General features: G+C 50.5%; 2 protein-coding genes across 7 annotated transcripts; one reads left to right on the top strand and one right to left on the bottom strand.

The window, feature by feature from the left end:
- Nucleotides 1-1,898: 1,898 nt before the first annotated feature.
- On the bottom strand, nt 1,899-22,223 carry tmem25 (transmembrane protein 25). Of its 6 annotated transcripts, XM_088619371.1 has the most exons (10): nt 13,753-14,006; nt 12,663-12,787; nt 11,714-12,070; nt 10,115-10,405; nt 9,408-9,539; nt 8,970-9,000; nt 7,966-8,066; nt 7,084-7,170; nt 6,359-6,435; nt 1,899-5,468 (listed from the first exon to the last, which is right to left on the bottom strand). In XM_088619371.1, exons 2-9 carry the CDS (start codon nt 12,736-12,738, stop codon nt 6,374-6,376), a joined length of 1,137 nt encoding a protein of 378 aa, XP_088475497.1. In that variant the 5' UTR covers nt 12,739-12,787; nt 13,753-14,006; the 3' UTR covers nt 1,899-5,468; nt 6,359-6,373. The 6 variants fall into 6 exon arrangements, 4 of the variants coding, with proteins under 4 accessions (XP_088475497.1, XP_088475496.1, XP_088475494.1 ...); XM_088619370.1 differs by lacking the exons at nt 6,359-6,435; nt 13,753-14,006 and adding an exon at nt 22,082-22,223; XM_088619368.1 differs by lacking the exon at nt 6,359-6,435.
- Nucleotides 16,145-21,039, top strand: cbln20 (cerebellin 20). Its single transcript, XM_088619673.1, has 4 exons — nt 16,145-16,256; nt 18,079-18,198; nt 18,583-18,723; nt 19,099-21,039. Exons 1-4 carry the CDS (start codon nt 16,250-16,252, stop codon nt 19,524-19,526), a joined length of 696 nt encoding a protein of 231 aa, XP_088475799.1. The 5' UTR covers nt 16,145-16,249; the 3' UTR covers nt 19,527-21,039.
- Nucleotides 22,224-23,413: the final 1,190 nt, after the last annotated feature.

Here is a 23,413-nt window from a genome sequence, read left to right on the forward strand (position 1 = left end):
AAAAGACAAAAAGGAAAAACAACGAAAGCTACCGCAAGCTGCTTCCTGTCTGGTAACGGCACAGTTAACGGCGCACCGTGACCTAAAAGGAGCACCTGTGTCAGAATACACCTCCCCACACACTCTGCCAGATAACACAACTCCCCACACACTCTGCCAGCTAACACACCTCCCCACACACTCTGCCAGCTAACACACCTCCCCACACACTCTGCCAGATAACACAACTCCCCACACACTCTGCCAGCTAACACAACTCCCCACACACTCTGACAGATAACACAACTCCCCACACACTCTGACAGATAACACAACTCCCCACACACTCTGCCAGCTAACACAACTCCCCACACACTCTGCCAGCTAACACAACTCTTCACACACTCTGCCAGATATCACAACTCCCCACACACTCTGCCAGCTAACACAACTCTTCACACATTCTGACAGATAACACAACTCCCCACACACTCTGTCAGCTAACACAACTCCTCACACACTCTGACAGATAACGCAACACCACTCACTGCCAGCTAACACAACTCCTCACACACACTGACAACTAGCACAACACCACACTCTGCCAGATAATACAACTCCTCACACACAGAGCTACACCACGCTGATAACTAACACAACACACTGCACACTGACAGCTAACAAATCACTCCACATACACTACCAGCTAAAACATAACCACAACCCCACACACACTGCTACACGACACCTCTGCTAACACAACACCACACATACAATGCTGCTTCACACTGAGGGCGAAGTCCACTCGAGCACCCCACAGAGATCCCAGAGACCCTGCTTCAGCAGTGTGTCAGGGTAGTGTTACTTGACAACTGCAAGAGTATTTGTTTGAAGGAGAGTGTCAAACTTTACATCCTAAATACTCTTTCTCTATAATTTCATCCTATGCCTCTTAAATCTTATTGATCCTAAAGACGCCTACTGGGATGACTCCAAGTTACTTTGGGTATTTTGATGAATCTTTAGGGGCAATCGAGCACAACTTGCCTTTGAGACGAGAGAATATTCTGAGTGTTTCTTCGACCTCTGTACAGGAGGATGTCCGTTGTGTAACACAGATGTCAAACTCAAAAGGTGAAAAAGCAGCAGTTTGCCTGAGACTGGAAATACTGTATGTCTGGAGAGCTTAAGTTCAAATGGAGTGTCTCGGAGCTGTGAATACTAGTTCACAACACAGTGAAGGGCTTTGATTGTTATGCCACAGTATGACGGGGGTTTCAGTGATTGGAACTGAAGTGGATCTGGGATTTATCCAGAACACACCCAGCAACAACTTCTTGGTACGATGAGAAAAGGCAGAATGAAATCCATTATCCCAAAACCTAAATACTTTTCTACAATGCTCGAGGAATGTGAGGGATACCGTTTATAATACTAGTTTTTGTTGAATTAACATAATGTTTAAAACAGGCCTGATGCCGACTCAGACCTGTCGCCCTGTGCGGCCGAGACAGACATGTACGCCCCCTTGTGGCTATTTTTGAAAGTGTGTTATTGATTTTGATGTTCCAACACAGGTGAAAATATGTTCTTTGTGGAGAAGGTTCTGCATGTTTGTTTTTTTTGCACTGCAGGCCAAGGTTGGTATATTTTAACGATGCGAACGAGCACATTTGTCTTGACTGCACCACCGTCGTTTTAAAGAACAGCACCTGCGACACCCAAGACAGGCTCATCTGCAGGAGTAACCATCAAGTTCCCCGAAACAAACTTTAAATCGGTCAAGACTTTAGACTTCATTTGCTGCTTCTACAAAAAGCATAATGAACACATGCTTATAAAAAAAGAACATCACAGAAATATCAAGGCTGGTTTCCAATGTGGAGACATGCAACACATGAGTTATAGGAGAAAGCATGTCGGTTTTGAATAACATATACATTTATTATCTACTTGCATGTGCAGTACAGCATATAGAAATCTGCATTGCTGGAAAACACATTTTCATTCCTACATATATATATATAGTCAACAGAGAGCATTGCACATGATGCACTGATATGTGTACTGATTGAGGACTGGGGGACTGTGCTTCTGTTCAGACCAGAATGTCGCAGCACACAAACACATGCTGTCAATCTGAAGGCTGTCAGCTCTGCTCGGGTTCGAGCAGCCCATACGGGCCTCATTCCGGGGAGGTGATAAGGTCCTGAATTGGGCCAAAGTGACACTCGATCTGCTAGCTGAGAGACGGCAGACACTGAGAAACGCTTCAGTGCTTTTGGCGGCCCTTCTGGGACAGAATCCAGGAGCGATTGCACTGAGCCCTCAGCTGCCCGACAGACAATTCCAGAGGCAATCGTACTGCCAAGCAGGGGCTTATTGGGAAACCCAGCACCTTAGAACACATTGGTGCGTTTTCGATCTGCATATCAATGCAATCAGAAAACGAGTCCATTATCAGAGCCTCTGCAATCTTAGTCTGGACTGTAACACTGCAGCACAAACCAGACAGAATAAAACAGGCAACTGCACTGCTTTACGGCCCTATTGCCTCCTGTGCTGGTCCAGCAAGGCCTCAGTCAGGTCACACTGGTGTCCTGACCCAGCAATGACGGACCTGACCCAGCATCCTGCGTCAGTCCCTGACTGCAGACCCAAGACTGCTGTCTTATACTGTATATAGCGACCAATTTAAAACTGGTACAATCTCTTTGTTCATACAGGACGGCCAGATATAGCGTTCAGGATGCCCCCGATATAAATGAAGGTTAGGGACCAGAGCGTTGCTTACAGTGAAACAGGTAATAAAGGCGTGACATGGGTGATCACCTGTATTGGGTGTCTCCTGTCCTTCATCCTTGCCTCCTCATTAGCCCGCATGGCTTCACCTCCCTTCATATCAAGGTTCCCGCCACTGTCAGCGAAACCCGCTGGCACCTTGTTGCTTTAAAGATCCTTCATCTGTTTTGACTCAGGACATTTTTAAGAAAGTTGGGCGGGACAGCGGCGCAGTGGCCAGTATTGCTGCCTCGCAAGACTGGGGCCCCGGGGTGAGTACCTGGGGTGCTGTCTGGGTGGAGTCTGCATGTTCTCTGAAGTGCGTTTCCTCCAGGTGCTCCTGTTCCCTCCAGCAGTCCAGAGACGGGCAGGTGGGTTAAGTGGCTTCTGGGGAAACTGGCTCTGGTGGGAGTGGATGTGTGTGTGTTTGTGTCCGTGTGTGCCCCATGATGGACTTGTGGTGTCCCAAGCACAGTGTATCCTGCCTTGTGCCCATTCCTTGCTGGGATAGACTCTGGATCCCCCGCGGTCCTGTACTGGATAGGAGACGCATGGACAGATATTAAGCAGTAGGTCAGAAGCTAAGGGCTGGGGTCAGAACCCAAAGGGGTCAATTGGCGTACATTATGAGGAGCCGTGCTGGAACACAAAACTGAACGAGACAGTGGCTCAGGCCTCAGCTGTAAGAAACGCCTCAGAAACAGAAGCACCTGAGCGTTGGGGTGCTGACTGGACCTCAGGGAAACTCTCCGAGGCTACTGGGGGGCCACAGCATCCCAAAACCCAGCTCTGCAGTTTTCACCAGGCCGGGCTGCACCAGGGTCTGCAGTCACGCTGAACCAGAGCAAAGCGCTTTCCTCTCGGACAGACTGGAAGACTTTTCCGATGATCCCAGAGTCATCCTGTATCGTTGAACTGCAAGGGGCTGATCCCACTCATCTTTCATTTCCCAGAGCGCTGTGCGACGCCACCGGCTACGGTATCGGCACCCTGAGTGTGAAAATCACCACTGCACGATTCACGTATTCAATAAACACGAAAGAGGTCTCGTTGACAAATGAGGTACAGACCATATTATTGCACGCAACAAGGTTAGAGACAACTAGTGAACTGGGTGTCTAGGGCAGTGAATAAGATCACAGTGGCATTGCAAAGCAGAAATTGTAGTATTGCTCTAAATTTACACCTCTGTCCACTTAAATTTGAGACATGTTGTGTCTTGTCTGTGTGATTAGTTTGGTTCTTTCTGGGAGACGAAACGACGCTTTCATATTCATTTCACTGGGGATGCACAGCTCCGCCATGTGGGATACTGTGGCATTAAAACCCCTTTGTTTCATTAATTTGGGGGAAGGTTCATCACTGTAAGAGTTACAGCAGCTTGTTGTGATAACAAGATTTCCCTCAGTGAGCTGCGTTACACTTCATCCGAGGGGCCCTCCTACTGCTAGCTAACTAATTTAATTATTTTTTAATTAATTTTTTTTACACCTAACAAGATTACAGCTAGCACTTGTTTCGCTCTTTTTTTGGACTTCCAAACATTTTCTGATGCTCTTTTACTCCAAATCAAAAGGCTGATCCGGAGATCCAATTTTACACAATTAAAAACGTTTCCTGTTTTCATGCACCTCAGGATTCATCATCATCGTCTTTGACGGGCTGATTGATCACAAATAGATCTTTGACGGGCTGCTCCGTCACAGATAGATCTTTGATGGGCTGTTCGATCACAGACAGATCTTTAATGGGCTGCTCGATCACAGATAGATCTTTGACGGGCTGGTCGATCACAGATAGATCTTTGACAGGCTGCTCGATCACAGATAGATCTTTGACGGGCTGATCCATCACAGATAGATCTTTGATGGGCTGCTCGATCACAGATAGATCTTTGACGGGCTGATCCAACACGGATAGATCTTTGACAGGCTGCTCGATCACAGATAGATCTTTGACGGCCTGATCCATCACAGATAGATCTTTGACGGGCTGCTTGATCACAGATAGATCTTTGACTGGCTGCTCGATCACAGATAGATCTTTGACGGGCTGCTCGATCACAAATAGATCTTTGACGGGCTGCTCGATCACAGATAGATCTTTGACGGGCTACTTGATCACAGATAGATCTTTGAAGGGCAGCTCGATCACAGATAGATCTTTGACAGGCTGATCCGTCACAGATAGATCTTTGACGGGCTGCTTGATCACAAATAGATCTTTGACGGGAGCTCGATCACAGACAGATCTTTGACGGGGTGCTCGATCACAGATAGATCTTTGATGGGGCTGCTCGATCACAGAAAAATTTAGGATCTGCTCAAATAACGGGGTTTACAGTATATGATGGAACGTTCACTTTACACAGCTGCTCATGAAGATCAGGATTCCCGGAGCTTTGGAAGATCCCGATCACACCTGCGGAGCAGTGGTCTGTGGGACAGGGGCTTCCCATCACCCCCTGAACCGTCAGTGTGACGTCTCCTTTCTGTCCTGCCGCTGCCTGTCTTTTGGGTCGTCCGGGGGTGATCCCACTCGGCCTGCCTCACCCAGCTGACTGACCGGCCGCTGGACAGGTTGATGGCCACCTGGATTGGTGCCGGGTTTAACCCCTCGGTGTCCAGGCCGCAGTCAGAGCCAGATCTCGTCGCTGCTCATGCTGGAGGCCTTGTAGATGTAGCCCATCATCGGGAACCGGTTCAGCCCTGCCGAGACACAGACACCGACACACAGAGCTGACCCGCATGGCCTGCCACACGTTCGAGCCGCCTCCTTCAGAGGAGGACGCTGCTGGTGGCGGAGAGAAAAATTGCAGGGGGGATGTGTAGATGCAGTTCTGTCCACCCAAACTGTCCGGTGGAGATGCTCTCTTCTCTTCTCTTTACAGCATGGAATAAACCTATTACTTGTTCCTTTCCAGCCTACGCATGCTGACGCAGCTCCCCACCTGAACTACATGTCTGTATATTGTTGTTCCTGTCATTTTATTTCCTCTGTCCCTCTGTACGCCAACACTGCTGCTGTAAAACAACTTGCCTCCAGGGATAATAAAGACTCTCCCTCTCTTTAGTACCAGGTTCAGGTATCTGTCCTTATTTTTTTTTAAAAGAAACACCGATTATTTTTGTTATGCCCACTTGATTTGAAGAAGCAAATTGCGTGTTTCTAAATAGAGTATTATTATTTCCCAGCCCACAGCTACAATCCCCCTGCCTCACTTGGGGCTGAGTGAAGTGTAGCCAGACTCCTCTGACCCGCCCACCTTCCAGCCACATGTCACAGGCAGCTCAGCCAATCAGTGCTGATAGGAAGAGAGACCAGTCTTTCACCCACAGCCCTACAGTGATTGGAGGAGAGGCATGTCCCTCACCCACAGCCTTGCACTGATTGGAGGAGAGGCATGTCCATCACTCACAGTCCCACACTGATTGGAGGAGTGGCATGTCCCTCACCAACAACACTGTGAGACTGCAGGCACCTGGAAGTAGGAGGAGCCAAGAAAACCCTGAACAGCTATTCCACCAATAACCAGTACTTGGGGAATCCTCTCCACTGCCCTGTGGTCACCGTCAGGAGAAAACGGGCTTTTCCACACCTTGCAGGAAGATCTTTAGGGTGTGAAGATCTGCAGTGCACACCAAGTGATGCTGCTGATAAATATTAACACTGTTTCTAAAAAAAACATAAGAGGTGATTGTAAATACCAGTATAAACCAGTGAACACTAATTTGATTCTCTGGGAGAACACCATTATTAATGTTTAAAGAAGCACAGTGTTAAGAGATTATTAGAACTGTACAACACAGTTTTACTCGATACACACCATCCCCAACACATTGATCCTTCAGGAACATGGTCCTACTGGGTCTGACATCTGTACACAGCGATTCCTGAACGCATCCCGGGCGTTTCTACATCCAGTCAGCCTGTTCTGGGCAAGTGAGGAATATGAGCTTTGCTATTCCTGACTGAAACAGCTTGAGACGATAACGTCATTCTTTTGTTGGGGTTTATCTGGTGCAGAATGATTGATAGGATGATGTTTTGGTGCTTTACTTTTCCTTTGCTTTGCCTTCTTCATTGTTATTATAGGTTATTGTTGGAATTAAAATTAAGTGAAGATCACCTGCAAACATGAGCACCTGTTTCTATCAGGCGCGGATTTCTTGGTTCCTTGGATTTCATTTCACAAGGACTCGATAATCACCATGGATTCTTTGATCAGACCTTGGATGTCCCTGATTGTTTCTGTGATCAATCACGAGGCTCCTCTCCGAGTGCTGTAACTGGGGAATAACGCCCTGTCACTGTGACACTCACCTCGGATAGCATACATAGCGGAGAGATCCTGCTCGGACTGGTCTTTCTCCACCTCTTCCTCCTTCTTCTGCCGGTCTCTCTCCTGCCCTGCAAGGATCAGGGAACAGACACGCAGATGTCCACAACGACAGTTTTCACAGTGTTGTACAGTTCCAGTGTGCAGAGTCTGTGAGTGCAGTGTTGTACAGTTACAGTGTGCCGTGTCTGAGTGTGCATTGTTGTACAGTTACTGTGTGCCCTGTCGCAGCGTGCAGTGTTGTACAGTTACAGTGTGCCGTGTCTGACTGTGTAGTGTTGTACAGTTACAGTGTGCAGTGTCTGTGAGTGCAGTGTTGTACAGTTACAGTGTGCAGTGTCTGTGAGTGCAGTGTTGTACAGTTACAGTGTGCCGTGTCTTAGTGTGCAGGGTTGTACAGTTACAGTGTGCTGTGTTTGAGTGTGCAGGGTTGTACAGTTACAGTGTGCCCTGTCAGAGTGTGCAGTGTTGTACAGTCACTGTGTGCAGTGTCTGTAAGTGCAGTGTTGTACAGTTACTGTGTGCAGTGTCTGTGAGTCCAGTGTTGTACAGTTACAGTGTGCCGTGTCTGAGTGTAGTGTTGTGCAGTTACAGTGTGCAGTGTCTGTGAGTGCAGTGCTGTACAGTTACTGTGTGCAGTGTCTGTGAGTACAGTGTTGTACAGTTACAGTGTGCAGTCTGAGTGTGCAGTGTTGTACAGTTACAGTGTGCCCTGTCAGAGTGTGCATTGTACAGTGACACTGTGCAGTGTCTGAGTGTGCAGTGACAGTGTGCAGTGTCTGAGTGTGCAGTGTACCACTGTACCAGACTCTTCAGCCAGTAGCCGTGGGTTCAGCCTGCACAGTGCTGTCAAGGGGGAGCCTCACCTCTGCACAGGGCACTCAGGTCATTGAGCTGCAGGTTGGAGGGCAGTGACATGTTCTCTCGAGGCAGACAGACAGCATCCAAGCGCAAACGGGACGACTCACTGAGGACAAGAGGCACACAGATCAACAAGAGATCTCAAAAGCACTTAACTGCAGCCAAGATGGAATGACTATAGATTCAGAAAGCCACTGATACAGCACCAGTCCTACACTTCTGAACCACTGATAGGTTACAGCACCAGTCCCACACTTCTGAACCACTGATAGGATACAGCACCAGCCCTACACTTCTGAACCACTGATAGGATACAGCACCAGCCCTACACTTCTGAACCACTGATAGGATACAGCACCAGCCCTACACTTCTGAACCACTGATAGGTTACAGCACCAGCCCTACACTTCTGAACCACTGATAGGTTACAGCACCAGTCCCACACTTCTGAACCACTGATAGGTTACAGCACCAGCCCTACACTTCTGAACCACTGATGGGACACAGCACCAGTCCTACACTTCTGAACCACTGATAGGGCACAGCACCAGTTCCACACTTCTGAACCACTGATAGGATACAGCACCAGCCCTACACTTCTGAACCACTGATGGGACACAGCACCAGTCCCACACTTCTGTACCACTGATAGGATACAGCACCAGCCCTACACTTCTGAACCACTGATAGGTTACAGCACCAGCCAGCCCTACACTTCTGAACCACTGATGGGACACAGCACCAGTCCCACACTTCTGAACCACCGATAGGACACAGCACCAGCCCTACACTTCTGAACCACTGATAGGACACAGCCTTGCTTATGCTTCCAGGACTGCAGACTGCTTTTAAGAGAGTGGCTGTACAAGACAGTGAGCAGCAGGTCTTTAAGCTGATGGCTGATGGAACTGCCTTCATACAAACTCTAGATAGCATCGCCTTCAAATCAAAGCTGAACGTCTGCCTTCATATCTAGAGATTAGGGCATTTGTGCCGTCATGTGACTTACCTCTGGGGCACTGAGGCCCCTGCTGTCTTCCCTGTAGACACAGTGAACAAGAGAACAAGTCAGAGGCTTCACAGACGCAGGACCACATCTGTCTGACCGAGGCGGTAACCCCCTGATCAAAAGGAGCAGGTTAAACTGAATATCCATTCCTTCTGGAACGGGAACGACAATCTCTTCCTGGCTCCCTCAGTGATCCTCAATGATCAGACCTCTGTAATTTTGTTTTATTTTGTCAGACATTCATAAGGGAAATCAGTCCACACTGTCTCTCTCTCCCAGTGCCTCAGCTCCAGACCCCCCCCACACTGCCTCTCTCTCCCAGTGCCTCAGCTCCAGACTCCCCCCACACTGCCTCTCTCTCCCAGTGCCTCAGCTCCAGACTCCCCCCACACTGCCTCCCTCTCCCTTCCTCCCACCCTCTAGCAGGTGGTCTCTTACCAGCACTGCTCTTCCTGTTCTTGCAGACCACACACAGGAGGAGAAGACTGAGGATGAGGAGGATGATGAAGCCCAGAGCCCCCCCAGCGAGGATTCCCAGTACTGGCACCTCCACGTGAGACTGCAGGAAGTCTGCAGAGAAGGCGGCAGGAGAGTGAGACAGAGATGAATGATGCTGAATGACGCACGCCCCTGTGCTACTGTCACTATTGAGCACATCAGGCAGCAGACCTGACAGCAGAGCAGGAGGGAGAGTGAATAAAGAGTAAGAGAGCAGGGCGAGCTGTGAAACAGTGCAGAGGGGGTGGTAATAAAGGAAGAAATGGGCAGGAGTGATACAGGGAAGAGTGCAACTCCTTGTGAGAGTGATCGAGGGAATGAATGTGCAGGAGTGATACAGAGAGGAGTGCACTGCTTGTGAGAGTGATCGAGGGAATGGATGTGCAGGAGTGATACAGAGAAGAGTGTTGTGAGAGTGATCGAAGGAATGGATTGGCAGGAGTGATACAGAGAAGAGTGCAGTGCGGTTTGTGAGTGACAGGGAGGAGTGTGAGAAAGCACTAAAAGCAGCGGAAGTGTGAAACAGTGAAGATTCATGTAAGACTGATGGAGGGGTGAGAGAGTGAGAGAGAGAGAAAAGGGTGTGAAAGAGCAATGGAGAGCAAGTGTGAGCCTTCGGAAGGTGACGGGGAGGACGAGTGTGATACCTCTGAGGGTGATGGAGGAGTGAGAGACACCCAGGCTGTTGTTGGCGCTCAGGGACACGTTTCCTGATAGGCTGCTGAGCGTCACCCGCAGGGTGTGATTGGTCAGCCAGGGGTAGCTGCGCGAGTCCAGGATGAGGAAGTCAGAGGTATTGGTCACCAGCTGGCCAGACTGGTCCACCCAGGTGATGGTTGCGGGGGGGTTGGAGCGAACCAAGGCGAACAGGACTAGGGAGAGCCCAGGGTCAGCAGGTTCTGTGTACTGAGCACTGACCTGTACAATCTCAGGCTGGACTGGGATGAGAAAGAGACAGGAGAAAGAGGGTATAGATAGCTTTGTTTCAGGGATTTCTACATGTTTCTACCAGAACTAGTCATCTAGGGAACATTCATGATATACATTTGTCAGTCTGCTGGTCACATTATCATTCAGAAAACAGAACCCATTTCGTTTAAGAACGGGTACAGTCTTGGCATGATAAATAGTTGTAATACTGCCAGAAAGCTTGCTAAGTCTGTTGTACTGAAGAGTCCGTTAGCTAGCAGCTATTCCTGGGAATTAACTCAACATGCAATTCACCCAGATGTTCAGTCTGTCCTCTGAAGGGGGACTTAACACAATTTGCCAATGCGCAGCACAAGAACAATATTCATGTTTTGGCACTGAGTCAGAAGAACATCAGAAAGGCTTAAACGAGAGGAGGCCAGCGGGGCCGTCTACTGCAGCTCATTTGGTCATTAGTAGTTAATTGATCGGAGGATCTCCTCCAGCTGTTCCTTGAAAGAAGCCAAGGTATCGGTTTCAACAACGTGGCTGAGTGGCTTGTCCCCCACTCCCACAACTCTTCCTGCAAAGACATGCCTCCTTTTCTGATGGGAAGATCTCATCCAGACGCTTCTTGAAAACGTTAGAGTACTGACAGCATGGCTGAGCAGGAGCTTGCTCCCCACTCCTACTACCCTATGTGCAAAGGTGTGCCTCCCATTCCCAGTTTAAAGCTCGGTTTCCCACAGTTTGCACTTGTGCCCCGTGATTTGTGTTTCACTGCTGGATTTAGGTCACATTTCCTGAATCCGGGGAATTAGAATCCTGGGAAGGGGGTCTGCTTGCTTGTCTCTGAATTGCAGTGAAGTGGTCCAGCAGTCCAGCTGTGTCTATAGGATACTACAGCCCTGCGGACTGTGTCTATAGGATACTACAGCCCTGCGGACTGTGTCTGTTGGATACTACAGCCCTGAGGACTGTGTCTATGGGATACTACAGCCCTGCGGACTGTGTCTGTTGGATACTACAGCCCTGAGGACTGTGTCTATGGGATATTACAGCCCTGCGGACTGTGTCTATGGGATACTACAGCCCAGCGGACTGCGTCCGTTGAGTAATATATTACCCTGCGCTGACACTCAGACCTGAGGATGAGCCAAGTATCTGTCGCGGGCCCTCAGCCCGAAGTTTATTCATCTTCAAACTCCCTTCACTAAATAAACTAAACGATCTGCTCTCTTGGGCTCAAGGAGAACCGGATTCCCACTGGCACCACACACACAGATCGGCCTCTGCTCGGACCCTTTCCGGCGTGGGCCCGGGACGCGGGGACTCACACTGCACGTTCAGCAGCACTGTGGCGTTGTAGCTCTCCCTGCTGCGCGGGTCCGCGGCGGCGCAGGCCAGCTCGCGGTCGGACTTGCGGGCGCGCAGCGTGAAGGTGCTGTTGTGGGCGGAGCTGTTGAACACGCCCACCTCCCGCGGGGGGGAGGAGGAGGAGGAGGTGAGCAGCAGCCGTCCTGTCCCGGCGTCCGCGCCCCCCTGCTCCTCGCCGTTCAGGTACCAGGTGAGCAGAGGCGGGGCCTGGAGGGGCCAGCCCTCCGACTGGCAGCTGAACTGGCGCGTGGCGTTCTCCTGCAGCGTGATTGCTGAGTGCTGCTGTCCATCAATCCTGGGCATGGGCTCCGCTGTGCCTTGTGGGGGATAGGAGACACAGGCCCAGGCCAGGGTCAGGACACAGTTATGCATCATGAGGAATAGGAGTCACAGGCCCAGGCTAAGGTCAGGACACAGCTGTGCCTCATGAGGGATAGGAGACACAGGCCCAGGCCAGGGTCAGGACACAGCTGTGCCTCATGAGGGATAGGAGACACAGACCCAGGACAGGGTCAGGAAACAGCTGTGCCTCATGAGGGATAGGAGTTTCAGGCCCAGGCCAGGGTCGGGACACAGCTGTACCTCATGAGGGATAGGAGTCACAAGCCCAGGCCAGGGTCAGGACACAGCTGTACCTCATGAGGGATAGGAGTCACAGGCCCAGGCCAGGGTCAGAAAGCAGAAGACATGGGCCAAGTCTCATCTTTACTGGAAGAACACATGTAAAAGCAAATGTATCGCCTGGATGCTGGTACTTCCTGTTTCCCAGAATCCCATCCAGGCGATGCTTGAGCAATCACCATTTCCACCACACAGGTCAATACCGGCACTTTGGTGAATGCTTTCTTAACCTCCTCTTCCTCTCTCTCTCCCAGCAGGTGGCGCTGTGAGCTCCTGTGGGACTCTTACCTGTGAGGACAGAGGCCCAGCTGTAACACAGCACCAGTGCAGGCCACAGCCCCCTGACCCGGACCACACATGGCATTGCGCTTTCTGGAGAGCTGTCCGGCCCAATGTGGCCCAGTCACGCTGACCTGCAGCACAGCGAGAGACACCAGAAAGACTGTTGAGCCATGCAGCGCACCTGATAAGTTACTCATGGACTGGGAATCACGTGCCTTACTGATGGCTGTACAAAATTAAACCCACTGCACGCTTGTATTTCAATCATCCAAAAAAGAACATCCAGTGGCCCACCATCAGCCTGTGGACTGTAAGTGGAGGGCTGGAGTTCAGGAGCATTGCAGAAGGTTTTATACTGATAAACGTGAGGCTTGCAGGTTCAAATCCCATCTGAATCACTGCCCTGGTCCCCTGAGGGAGACAATTCTCTCGGATTTCTTCTGTCAAATGCCCAGTTGCGTAAATACAGTAGGTAGGCATGTCAGTTGGTTTGGATACAAGTGTCAGCCAAGCAAAATAATTCAAATAATTTCTATGCCCAAAAGAGGAACCAGACATCAGTTTAAATGGTTCTGCCTCCAAATATTTTGAAAGAGCACGAGCTAATTAATATTCATTCCCACGGTCCACAGCCATGGGTCCTGAAAGTGGTCACGTACTGTATGAGGCAGGTGTCAAACTGTCACTGCCAAGAAATCTACTTTGGTAGCTGTTAGCAGTATTTATCAGTCCCTTCTGCAGAGAGCTCTTGTGAAACTCAGTCGATTTTACTGACGCGCTGATATCCCCTGATTAATGCACATGCGTTGCTTAGCAGAACAGAGACATAAATTCAACCGTCAGCCGGAAATGGCGAGCAGGTATTTCACCAATACACCTGCAAGTTGTGAGTGCATGGATAGATTTTTAGATCTATGCTCAGAGTCCATGCATATCAGGCAAAGACTATCTGCATGCAAGATCGGTGCATACCTGCATGCTCACATTGCAAGCAAACTGCACAAACATGACCTTTCTCTATATACCGTGTGCTGACATATGCAAAAATAACAGTACATGCATTGGCTTAATCCTCTAGCCAGGCAACAATGCTCACGAAAACTGCTGCAGGTGTTCAGGTTTAATGTGTGACGCAGGCAGTCACACTGTCAGCAGAGGACTGTGACAGCATAAATCGGAGCCCCAGATTCTCCCAGCACCCCTGCACCTCCATAGCTCTACATCGTCCTGCGCTCCTGTAGCTCACTCAGCACCGCACACGAGCTCAAGGAGAGTAGCTGCTTTCATCTGTCAGTCTGCCGGATTTCCCTGCTTTATCTATCCATCACACACAACCCCCCTTCAAATCAGGGCTCCATTACTCAGGCCTGAAGCGCCTCTGCAGTGCAGGTTAGCTTCAGCTCTGTCCCCAGACAGAAGCAACAGATCCCCACACCCTGAATTGTTTTGTAAAGTGTTAAGAGAGGGAAAATTGAGGACATACAGTACGTACAGTACCATCACACCTTCAAGGGAAAAATCAGGGCTGCCTAAAAAAAAAAATCCCACCTGTGCTGTCCATATTGGATTAATCGTCCATATCAGAGAGTGCCTTCAAAATGTGAAAAGAAAAATCAGAAATTGGTTCGCCTCCTAAGATGCTGTGCTCAGCCCGTCAGGACGGGCGATGACCCCTGACCTCTCGTGTGTTCGGCATCTCTGGGGTGTCCTTGGCCAAAGATGCCAAGCTCCCAGATCTCCCCCTGCAGAGTACTGGAACACTCGTGCCAAACATCGTCTGAATCCAGTGTGCATGTGTGTGTGTAAGCATGCATTGCATGCATGCGTGTGTGTGTTTGAGCATGCGTTGCATGCATGCGTGTGTGTGTGCAATTGGGGAGCCACCTCACTTAGTCTCAGTGTTACAGGGCGGCAGTCTAAACTGCATGGACTGGGACCCCTCAGGCTGTACCGTAGCACTGGGCCTGAGTTCAATCATCTGTGTTTCATTCCAGGTTCCATTCCTATGTCCACTTATTTCGGTGATCATCCTACTTTTTCCCCTTTTCCCTGCCACAGGTTGTTTTTGTCTCCTGTGACCTCCAGTGCGCCCACAGTCCAGCACCAGGAACTCGTATTGCATCAATACCCTTTTTTTGTTTGGTCTCCAGTAACTACAACATCCAGCCAAAAGCACAGAACCCAGGGACACACCTGGTTTCAGAGGGTCCACGGCCCATTCGGGTGGAGACAACAGCAGGCGAAAGTCCTTGTTACCCTGCAGTACACCGAGCGAGTGTATTTATACTAAAAAAGAAACCATTTGTGCTCAGTAGTCGTTGTTGGGAAGAAGCAAGACGTTCCCACTCTTCCTGAAGTCTCAGTACCAGCTCTCCGGCCTGTTCCTTCATTCCCTACTCCCTGAGGAACAGAGTCCCAGTGCAGGTGACAGTGACAGTTCAGGTGACAGTGATACTGCAGATGACAGTGACAGTTCAGGTGACAGTGATACTGCAGGTGACAGTGACAGTTCAGGTGACAGTGATACTGCAGATGACAGTCCCAGTACAGGTGACAGTGATACTGCAGATGTAGTTTGCAGTAGCATCAAAAAGAATAACCCTTCCTCTTCTAAAGGTAGGATCATAGAAAGGAGTGTTTGGTCAAGATAAGTGTTTACAATGATGGCCACAAGAGGGCGCCCATGTCCTCTCAATTCCAACCTTGAAATCTTTGTTTAAGGAATTTCCGTGTGTATTGGAGTAGTTAAACTGTTTACTAAATAAAATGTAACTATTTTATAAAGCATTAAAAAGGACATCTGTAAAGCAGAAGCAATTGTGCGGTTTAAAACTCAGTAGAAAATCAAAGAAAGAAAACAGATTGTTAGATTTTCTTGTTAGTTGAGACGCCCCCTTTGCCTCTGCACCACAGTGGCAAAAGCTTGTGTGAAAGACCTGATCTGTAAACAACTTAAAAGAAAAAGACAAGATCCACAAGAGGAGCCAAAGGCCAGCTTGTCACACCTTGCTTCTTTCAAGAAACAGCAGGATGAGATCCTCCAATAAGGACAGGGGAGGGCACTACTCTACACCAAAGGATGTGGGGGTGTGGAACAAGCCGCCCAGCCTTGTTGTCGAACCCCGGCTTCTTTCCAGAAACAGATGGACAAGATCAATCACTTATTTAGCCACCAAACGAGGAGGACAGAAAGGCCTCCTGTCGCCGGGGACTTTTCTGAAAGTGTACCCCCTGGTTTTAGTCCTGTGTGTAGGCCATTTCAGTACATGCGTGAGCGCCCTGATTTTTGTTTACATTTGTCTAAAGGCAGAGAAAGTGCTTGTTGATACAGTGTCACACACACAGCAGTGATGTGGCAGCAGTACTCTAGTATAACAGAGGACAGTGGAGCCTCCCTATTGTTAGCAAGGGAAGGGAGGAGACAGGAGCACTTAATACCTGTCCTACTTATAACAAAGACACCCGTGCGAAAGACATGCACAAGCCCAGAGACAGTGACAGGTGGGGCATTGTGGGACTATATAGCCTGCCCTCTGCACCACTGCCAGACTCACACTGCTGTCTGATTTCCACGGGCACTGCACGACTTCACAATGAGAGGTGAGCCAGCCAGCATTGGCATTACTTTCATTCCCAGTGTCCCTTTTAACTGCTGCGAACTTACAAACACAACGCAAGAAGAAGCCTGCAATTTGAATGGAAGCACAATGTATTCTTTGTCTCAGTCGTTGTATTAGTGGTTGTAATGAGGCCAATACTTGTGGCAGCAGCAGTATTGTGATGTGGGTTGTTTGTCTCTGCTGTGCACAGACTCCAGTACAGATTATATCGCTGTTATGCTCGTTAGCAAGCTTGGTTATGGGTAGATAATAATTCCTGTATTGGGTCAAGGGTCAAAGGTCATGGAGTCCTGTCAGGTTCGTACACCACAGCTCTCGGACCACAGACACTCCCCCCGCGCAAACAACCTGACAACAGCAGGGACATAGATGCAGAAAAAGGAGACTTAGAGGGAGAAAAGGAGCGGTTCTGAAAGTTAATACACGCTAAAACATTCTGGATATGCAGTGGAAGTGTTGGGGTGTCCAGGGGGTCAGAGGTCGGGGACAGTGTGGACACGGGGACAGGGGGAGAGAGACATTGCTCACTCCTCGTCACTGTCATCACTTGTCCACGGACAGTCTGTCCATGGTCGTAAGGAACTGGGATACTGTACCGAGAGTGTGTGACTGTGAGCTCCTTTCACTAGGAAACTGTACCGAGAGTGTGTGACTGTGCTCCTTTCACTAGGAAACTGTACAGAGAGCGTGTGACTGTGCTCCTTTCACTAGGAAACTGTACAGAGAGTCTGTGACTGTGCTCCTTTCACTAGGAAACTGTACAGAGAGTGTGTGACTGTGCTCCTTTCACTAGGAAACTGTACAGAGAGTGTGTGACTGTGCTCCTTTCACTAGGAAACTGTACAGAGAGTGTGTGACTGTGCTCCTTTCACTAGGAAACTGTACAGAGAGTGTGTGACTGTGCTCCTTTCACTAGGAAACTGTACAGAGAGTGTGTGACTGTGCTCCTTTCACTAGGATACTGTACCGAGAGGGTGTGACTGTGCTCCTTTCACTAGGAAACTGTACAGAGAGTGTGTGACTGTGCTCCTTTCACTAGGAAACTGTACAGAGAGTGTGTGACTGTGCTCCTTTCACTAGGAAACTGTACTGAGAGTGTGTGGCTATGTGCACCTATTATTAGGATACTGTACTGTGTGTGACTGTGTGCACCTTCCACTAGGATACTGTACTGTGTGTGACTGTGCCTATTTCACTGTGATACTGAACAGTGTGTGCAATATTCTGTGTGACTATGTGCACCTTTGACTAGAATACTGTACAGTGTGTGACTGTGCTCCTTTCACTGGGATACTGTACCAAGAACTTGACCGTGCGCTCCTTTCACTACTGTACAGAGTGTGTCACTGTGTGCTCCTTGCACTAGGATGCTTTGTCCTCGCCTTATGTACAGTAGGCTTACGGGTGACCAGCTGTAGAGAGTCAATTCAATGCAGAGACGTCTTTATCGAAGGAACTTTTCTCGAGCTCTGCAGTGGGCAGGGGCAGTTTCTTGATCAGAGATGCCAAGGTTCGAGTGACTCTGAGGGCTACAGCGCTACCCCAGCCCCCCTTCCTGACCCAGTTTCTCTTCAGATGATATTTCCTGACCCACAATTGGCGTAGTCTTAGTGTTTATCTTCACCGTGGGGACTGGGCGAGCGGCTCGTTAATGATTGGACTAATGGCTTCATCAGTGCAGTCCAGTGTCGCTGTCCCCTGACCCCTGACCTCTGACCCCTGGCCATGGCTTCTGACCCTTGACCCCTGCGCGGAGAGAGTTGGTGGCGCCATGGGCTGATGGTTGCTGCTGGCTGTTGCAGGGACCCTGCTGATGTGCTTCCTCTGCGCCCTGCTCAGCCCGGCGCTGCAGACGGACTACTCTTGGACCGGCACCGGCACCGAGGGCAGCAACCCGGACAAGCAGACCGCTCCGGAGAACAGTGAGAGGGGAGCGGGGGGCAGGAGGGGCAGGAGGGGCAGGAGGAGAGACTCAGGGATTGGAGGGGGAAGAGAGGTGTGAGACTCGGGGACCAGGGGAGAGGAGGTGTGAGACTCGGGGACCAGGGGAGAGGAGGTGTGAGACTCGGGGACCAGGGGAGAGGAGGTGAGAGACTTGGGGACCAGGGGAGAGGAGGTGTGAGACTCGGGGACCAGGGGAGAGGAGGTGTGAGACTCGGGGACCAGGGGAGAGGAGGTGAGAGAGACTCGGGGACCAGGGGAGAGGAGGAGAGAGAGACTCGGGGACCAGGATGACGGGGGTAGAGACATGGGGACCCAGGTGGTGGGGGGGAGACCGGTGCCCTCAGCCCTGTGTCTGCCCGCAGTCTGCCTGACGGACGCGGCCTCCTGTGGCTGCTGTGTGATGGAGAAGCAGATGTGGCGCCTGGAGCACTACTTCAACCTGACGCTGCTGGAGCTCAAGAAGGGGCTGGACCAGGCGCAGGCCAGTCTCAACATCATCAAAGGTGCCGTCCCGACCTCCGGGCCCCTCTGTGTCCGCCCACTCTCTCAGTGTGCAGCAGTGTCCACTGCACCCCACTGATCGCCCACCGACTCCCCACTGACCCCTCTCTGGGGCTCTCTGTCGCTGTGTCTCTGTCTCTCTGGCTTGACCTCTTGACCTCTCGGAGTTTGCCCACTCTCTCAGTGTGCAGCAGTGTCCACTGACCCCTCATCGACCCCTCGCTGCACCCCACTGTCCCCTCTCTGGGGCTCTCTGTCGCTGTGTCTCTGTCTCTCTGTCTTGACCTCTTGACCTCTCGGTGTCCGTCCCTCTCTGCCCCGTGCGCGTGTGCAGAGGTGTCCGGCGCACCCCACTGACCCCCCCCTGCCCCCCGCAGCGAGCCGCAGCGCCTTCTCCGTGGCGCTGACGGACACCCGCCGCTGCCTGGGGCCGGAGCGCGACGAGGTGACGGTGATCTACCAGAGCGTCTTCATCAACCTGGGGGGCGCGTACAGCACGCGCACGGGGGTCTTCACCGCGCCCCAGCCCGGCGTCTACAGCCTGGCCCTCACCGTCTACAGCGACGCCGGCTCCCCCAGCGCCCTGCTGGCCGCCTGCGCCACGCTGACCCGCAACGGGCAGCCCCTGGCGGCGCTGAGCGAGAAGAACAACCAGGACCAGGAGGACAGCGCCACCGTGGTGCTGGCCGCCAAGCTGGCCGCCGGGGACACCGTCGCCGTGCGCCTGCAGCCTGGCTGCTTCCTGTGCGACGACCAGAGCCACTACAACACCTTCTCCGGCTTCCTGCTCTTCCCCACCAGCTAAACTCCCCCCCCACACACACACACAGCGCCCCCTACTGGCACACCGGCGCCGGTGCACCTGTGGGCGCTCCTGCTCGTTCTGCTCCTCACTGTCTCGTCCCGCACCATCACTGACCCCCCCCACCCACCCACTTCAGTCCACCTTACTGTCGCGACACGCTGTGGCCTGCTCTCCCGAAACACGAGGCTCTTAGCTTCGTTTTTGTCCTCCCCCCCCAAATGATCTCCCGACGTCATTTGGCTGCTCCTGCACAAAGATCCTGGCGTTCCTGGCGGCCACAGACCTGTCATTTCGGTGGCACTGAAAGCCCCCTTCCGTGTCCGCCAGGGAAATTCAAGCCCCGATTTGGAGAAGCGGGCGGTATAGGAGAGCTGGAATTCTGGGTAATGTGGAAACGTTAACCTTCGCGTGGGAAGCCGGAATTGTGGGTAATGTCGTAACACAGTCGGTCCGGAGGTCACCCGGAGCTCTGCTCTTGCACCTCTCGACAGCTCGGCACTGTCCCGGCCTGGTCCTGGTTCTGGAGGGTTGGGGTACCGGCAGGATCTCTAGTCTCTTTCAAAGCACCAGCACCTGAAGCTGACCTGATTGAGGTGGAATGAAAGTCCCTCCAGGACCAGGACAGCACAGCTGTGTAGCTCTTTCTGGTTTTGCTGTTGTACAGGTAGTTGCTGAAGAGAATCAGGCCCCGAGACTTAACCAAAGACAGTTCTCAGCGCACACAGTGTAACCTAAGAACGGCTCAGACTAGGCATTTGGCCTTTTGATTGGTTGGTTGAATCTCATCCAGCTCTTTCTCGAAAGACCCCAGGGTATCTGCTTTGACAACATGGCTGGGCGGCTTGCTCCACGCTCCCACCGCCCTTTGTGCAAAGAAGCGTCTCCTGTCCTGACTGAAGGGTCGTATCCAGCCGTTCCTTGAAGGAAACCTGGATAGTTCCACACTCCCACCACCCTTTGTGTAAAGAAGGGCCTCCTGTCCTGACTGGAGGATCTCATCCAGTTTGGTTCTTGAAAGAAGCCAGACTATCACCACATGAGTAATGGGTAATGTGCTCCATATTCCCACAGCCCACAAGATTCACTGTGTCCATGCAGAACAGGGCCATACAGACTCATGCTAAACTACATACGTGTATATAGGCCCTTTCTGGCCTACACTTACACTGAGACAGACACACAAACTCAGACACGCAGCCACAAACACACTATTCCAGGAGCTCCGACACAGCAGAGGCAAATCTCAGAATATTGCTCTGCCAGCCTCCTCCTGTCGCTAATTTGGTGTTGATCATAATTCTAGTAATTGGCTGACATTAAAAATCAGAATGACTGCAGAAAGAAGGTGCGGTGAGTTTCTGTGCAGAAGTAAAACTGTCCCTCGTGTAAGGAAATGAACACACTGATGTACTGTATTTGTTAAGAAAAAAAGAATCTTGTTTTTATGTCTGGACATGGCATTTCTTTCTCCCTCCTATATTGTCTCTTCCTTCAATAAACCTGCTTCCAGAAATGGTCCCTGTTGTCCTATTCACTGTTAATATACTATTTCAATTTTTAGGGGACAAATTTCTGACGAACCTATACTGTACTTGATCTTAGAGACGAATACTGATCACACATCTAACCCACACTGACTACACTCTGTTCACACACATAATGCATCACGCATTGGGCATATGTCTATCGTGCACTGATCGCACACAGATCACACGCTGCTCACACTCAAGTCAGACTAATCACACACATTTCACACTCGGCTTTCACTGATCGCAGGCAGATCACAAACTGTTTGTGTAAGTATCATACACTGATCGCACACAGATCACACACTGCTCACTCAAGTCAGACTAATCACACGCACATTTCACACTCAGCTTTCACTGATCACAGGCAGATCACAAACTGTGTAAGTATCATACACTGATCGCACACAGATCACAAACTGCTCACACTCAAGTCAGACTAATCACACACATTTCACACACAGCTTTCACAGATCATCGAACACAGAACGGACACTGATCATGCAGTGGTACAGTATCTATTGCGCTGCTTTTTGCAAAATCTGATCAAAATGTCAAAACGATATGTGAGTTAAAAATCGAATGCCTCTTCTCACCAACAATATCACATTGCACGACTGTAACCTAAGTGTGCCAACCACTTCACAGCCAATTATGTGAATGCTTATTTGTAATACAGCAAGAGCAGGTTGCTTGACTTCTACAAAAGAGTTATACAGGAATCAATTAAAATTTAAACAAATACACACAAACATTAGTGCAAGTTTGGACTTGCTTTTAAGAAATCTTATTAAATTGAGTTTTCATTACATAGATAACAACAGTAGCTAAGTGCCTACAGCCCCTTTCAAACTTTTTGCCTTTACTGCTGTCCTGTGGTCTGGAATCAAGATGCATTTTATTTTTCATTGAACTACACGTTCTATGCAAGCACACACAGATGATTCAAGGTGAGAAAAATAGTCCAGGACGTTTTAGAAAATTCATTCCAAGTAAAAAGTGAAATAAACTTGGTCGTTAAGTGCCTACCCGTACGTCTTCAAAGCGACCCACCAGCGGGTCTCCACCTGCGTGTCCGGCTGCAGAGATTCACGTGTTTTCCGGGCGGCTGGCGCCCTCTGCTGGACACGGCAAAGACTCGCCCCAGCGGCTTCCGAGAGAAATCCAGGACAAAGCTGTGTGGAGGAAAAAAGCACAGATCAGGGGATGGGTATTAAAAAAAAAACCCTCAAAAGCCTAGATCAAACAGCAGATCCCTCCGAGCCTAGCCAAGACGATATCAAGAAAAAAAAAACCCTGTCCTTTGGATGAGACGTAAAACCGAGGTCCTGACTCTCTGTGGGCATTAAAAATCCCAGGGTGTTTCTTGAAAAGAGTAGGGGTGTTACCCCGGTGTCCTGGCCAAATTTCCTCCTGGCCTTTCCCAGTCATGGCCTCCTAATAATCCCCATCTCTAACTGGCTTCATCACTCTGCTCTCCTCCCCACTGAGAGCTGGTGTGTGGGGAGAGGACTGGAGCATCATCCAGGTGGGGCTGCACACTGGTGGGGGTGGAGGGGATCCCCATGACCTGTAAAGAGCTTTGAGTGGGGTGTCCAGAAAAGAGCTCTATAAGTGTGAGGAGTTCATATTAATTAAGAAGCGGAGAAGGTATGAAGACACTGAGCCAATCTGCCTCGATCGAGGTGAACTGACCCAAACTGGGGGCCGAGCAAGAATGAGGAGGGCAAGGACATCTTAGAAAATGAACTAATTCACGTTAATTAGCCTAATCAACATTAAGATTAGATCACTAGAGGACATCTGAAGGCATGGGCATCAACAGCCCTTAATCTGAAAGGTAGGCCTCCAATATTTGATCAACTATGAGGAATAATGTGACTATCCAGCTGTCAGTGGGAGATCTTTGCTGTAAAAGCACTGACCCCAGCAACTGGAATCTCAGACCTGCTGGAGAAATGACTTCAGAGCCAGGCAGGCAATGTCTGTGCCGATGCATCAGGGCTGGAGCTTGCCAGGGGGAAGGAGTGCTCGATCCACTCCAGTGACGTCTCCTTGTTGGAGGCCTGTGGCCCGCCGAGCAGCGGCCTTCCCACGGGTTAACCGTGCCAGTCGAGCACAGGGGATACAGAGACTCAGCTGTCGCTGACCCCGAGACGTCCTAGATCTCTGTGTCCTAATTGGGACGGAGACGATATTCTCATCCCATCATTGAGCCACCAGGACAATACCTCCACAGAAACTCACCTGGCACGGTTACACCCCCCTCCCCCTCAAGGGGAGCTTGGAATTCCCCACCGGAGCCCCGGCACCCACGCCCTGCCTCCACAATGGGGCTAGGAGGCGCCCCGACACCAGATC

The sequence above is a fragment of the Lepisosteus platostomus genome, chromosome 25, assembly GCF_059453375.1.
Source record: "Lepisosteus platostomus isolate fLepPlt1 chromosome 25, fLepPlt1.hap1, whole genome shotgun sequence".
Taxonomy (NCBI): Eukaryota; Metazoa; Chordata; class Actinopteri; order Semionotiformes; family Lepisosteidae; genus Lepisosteus; species Lepisosteus platostomus.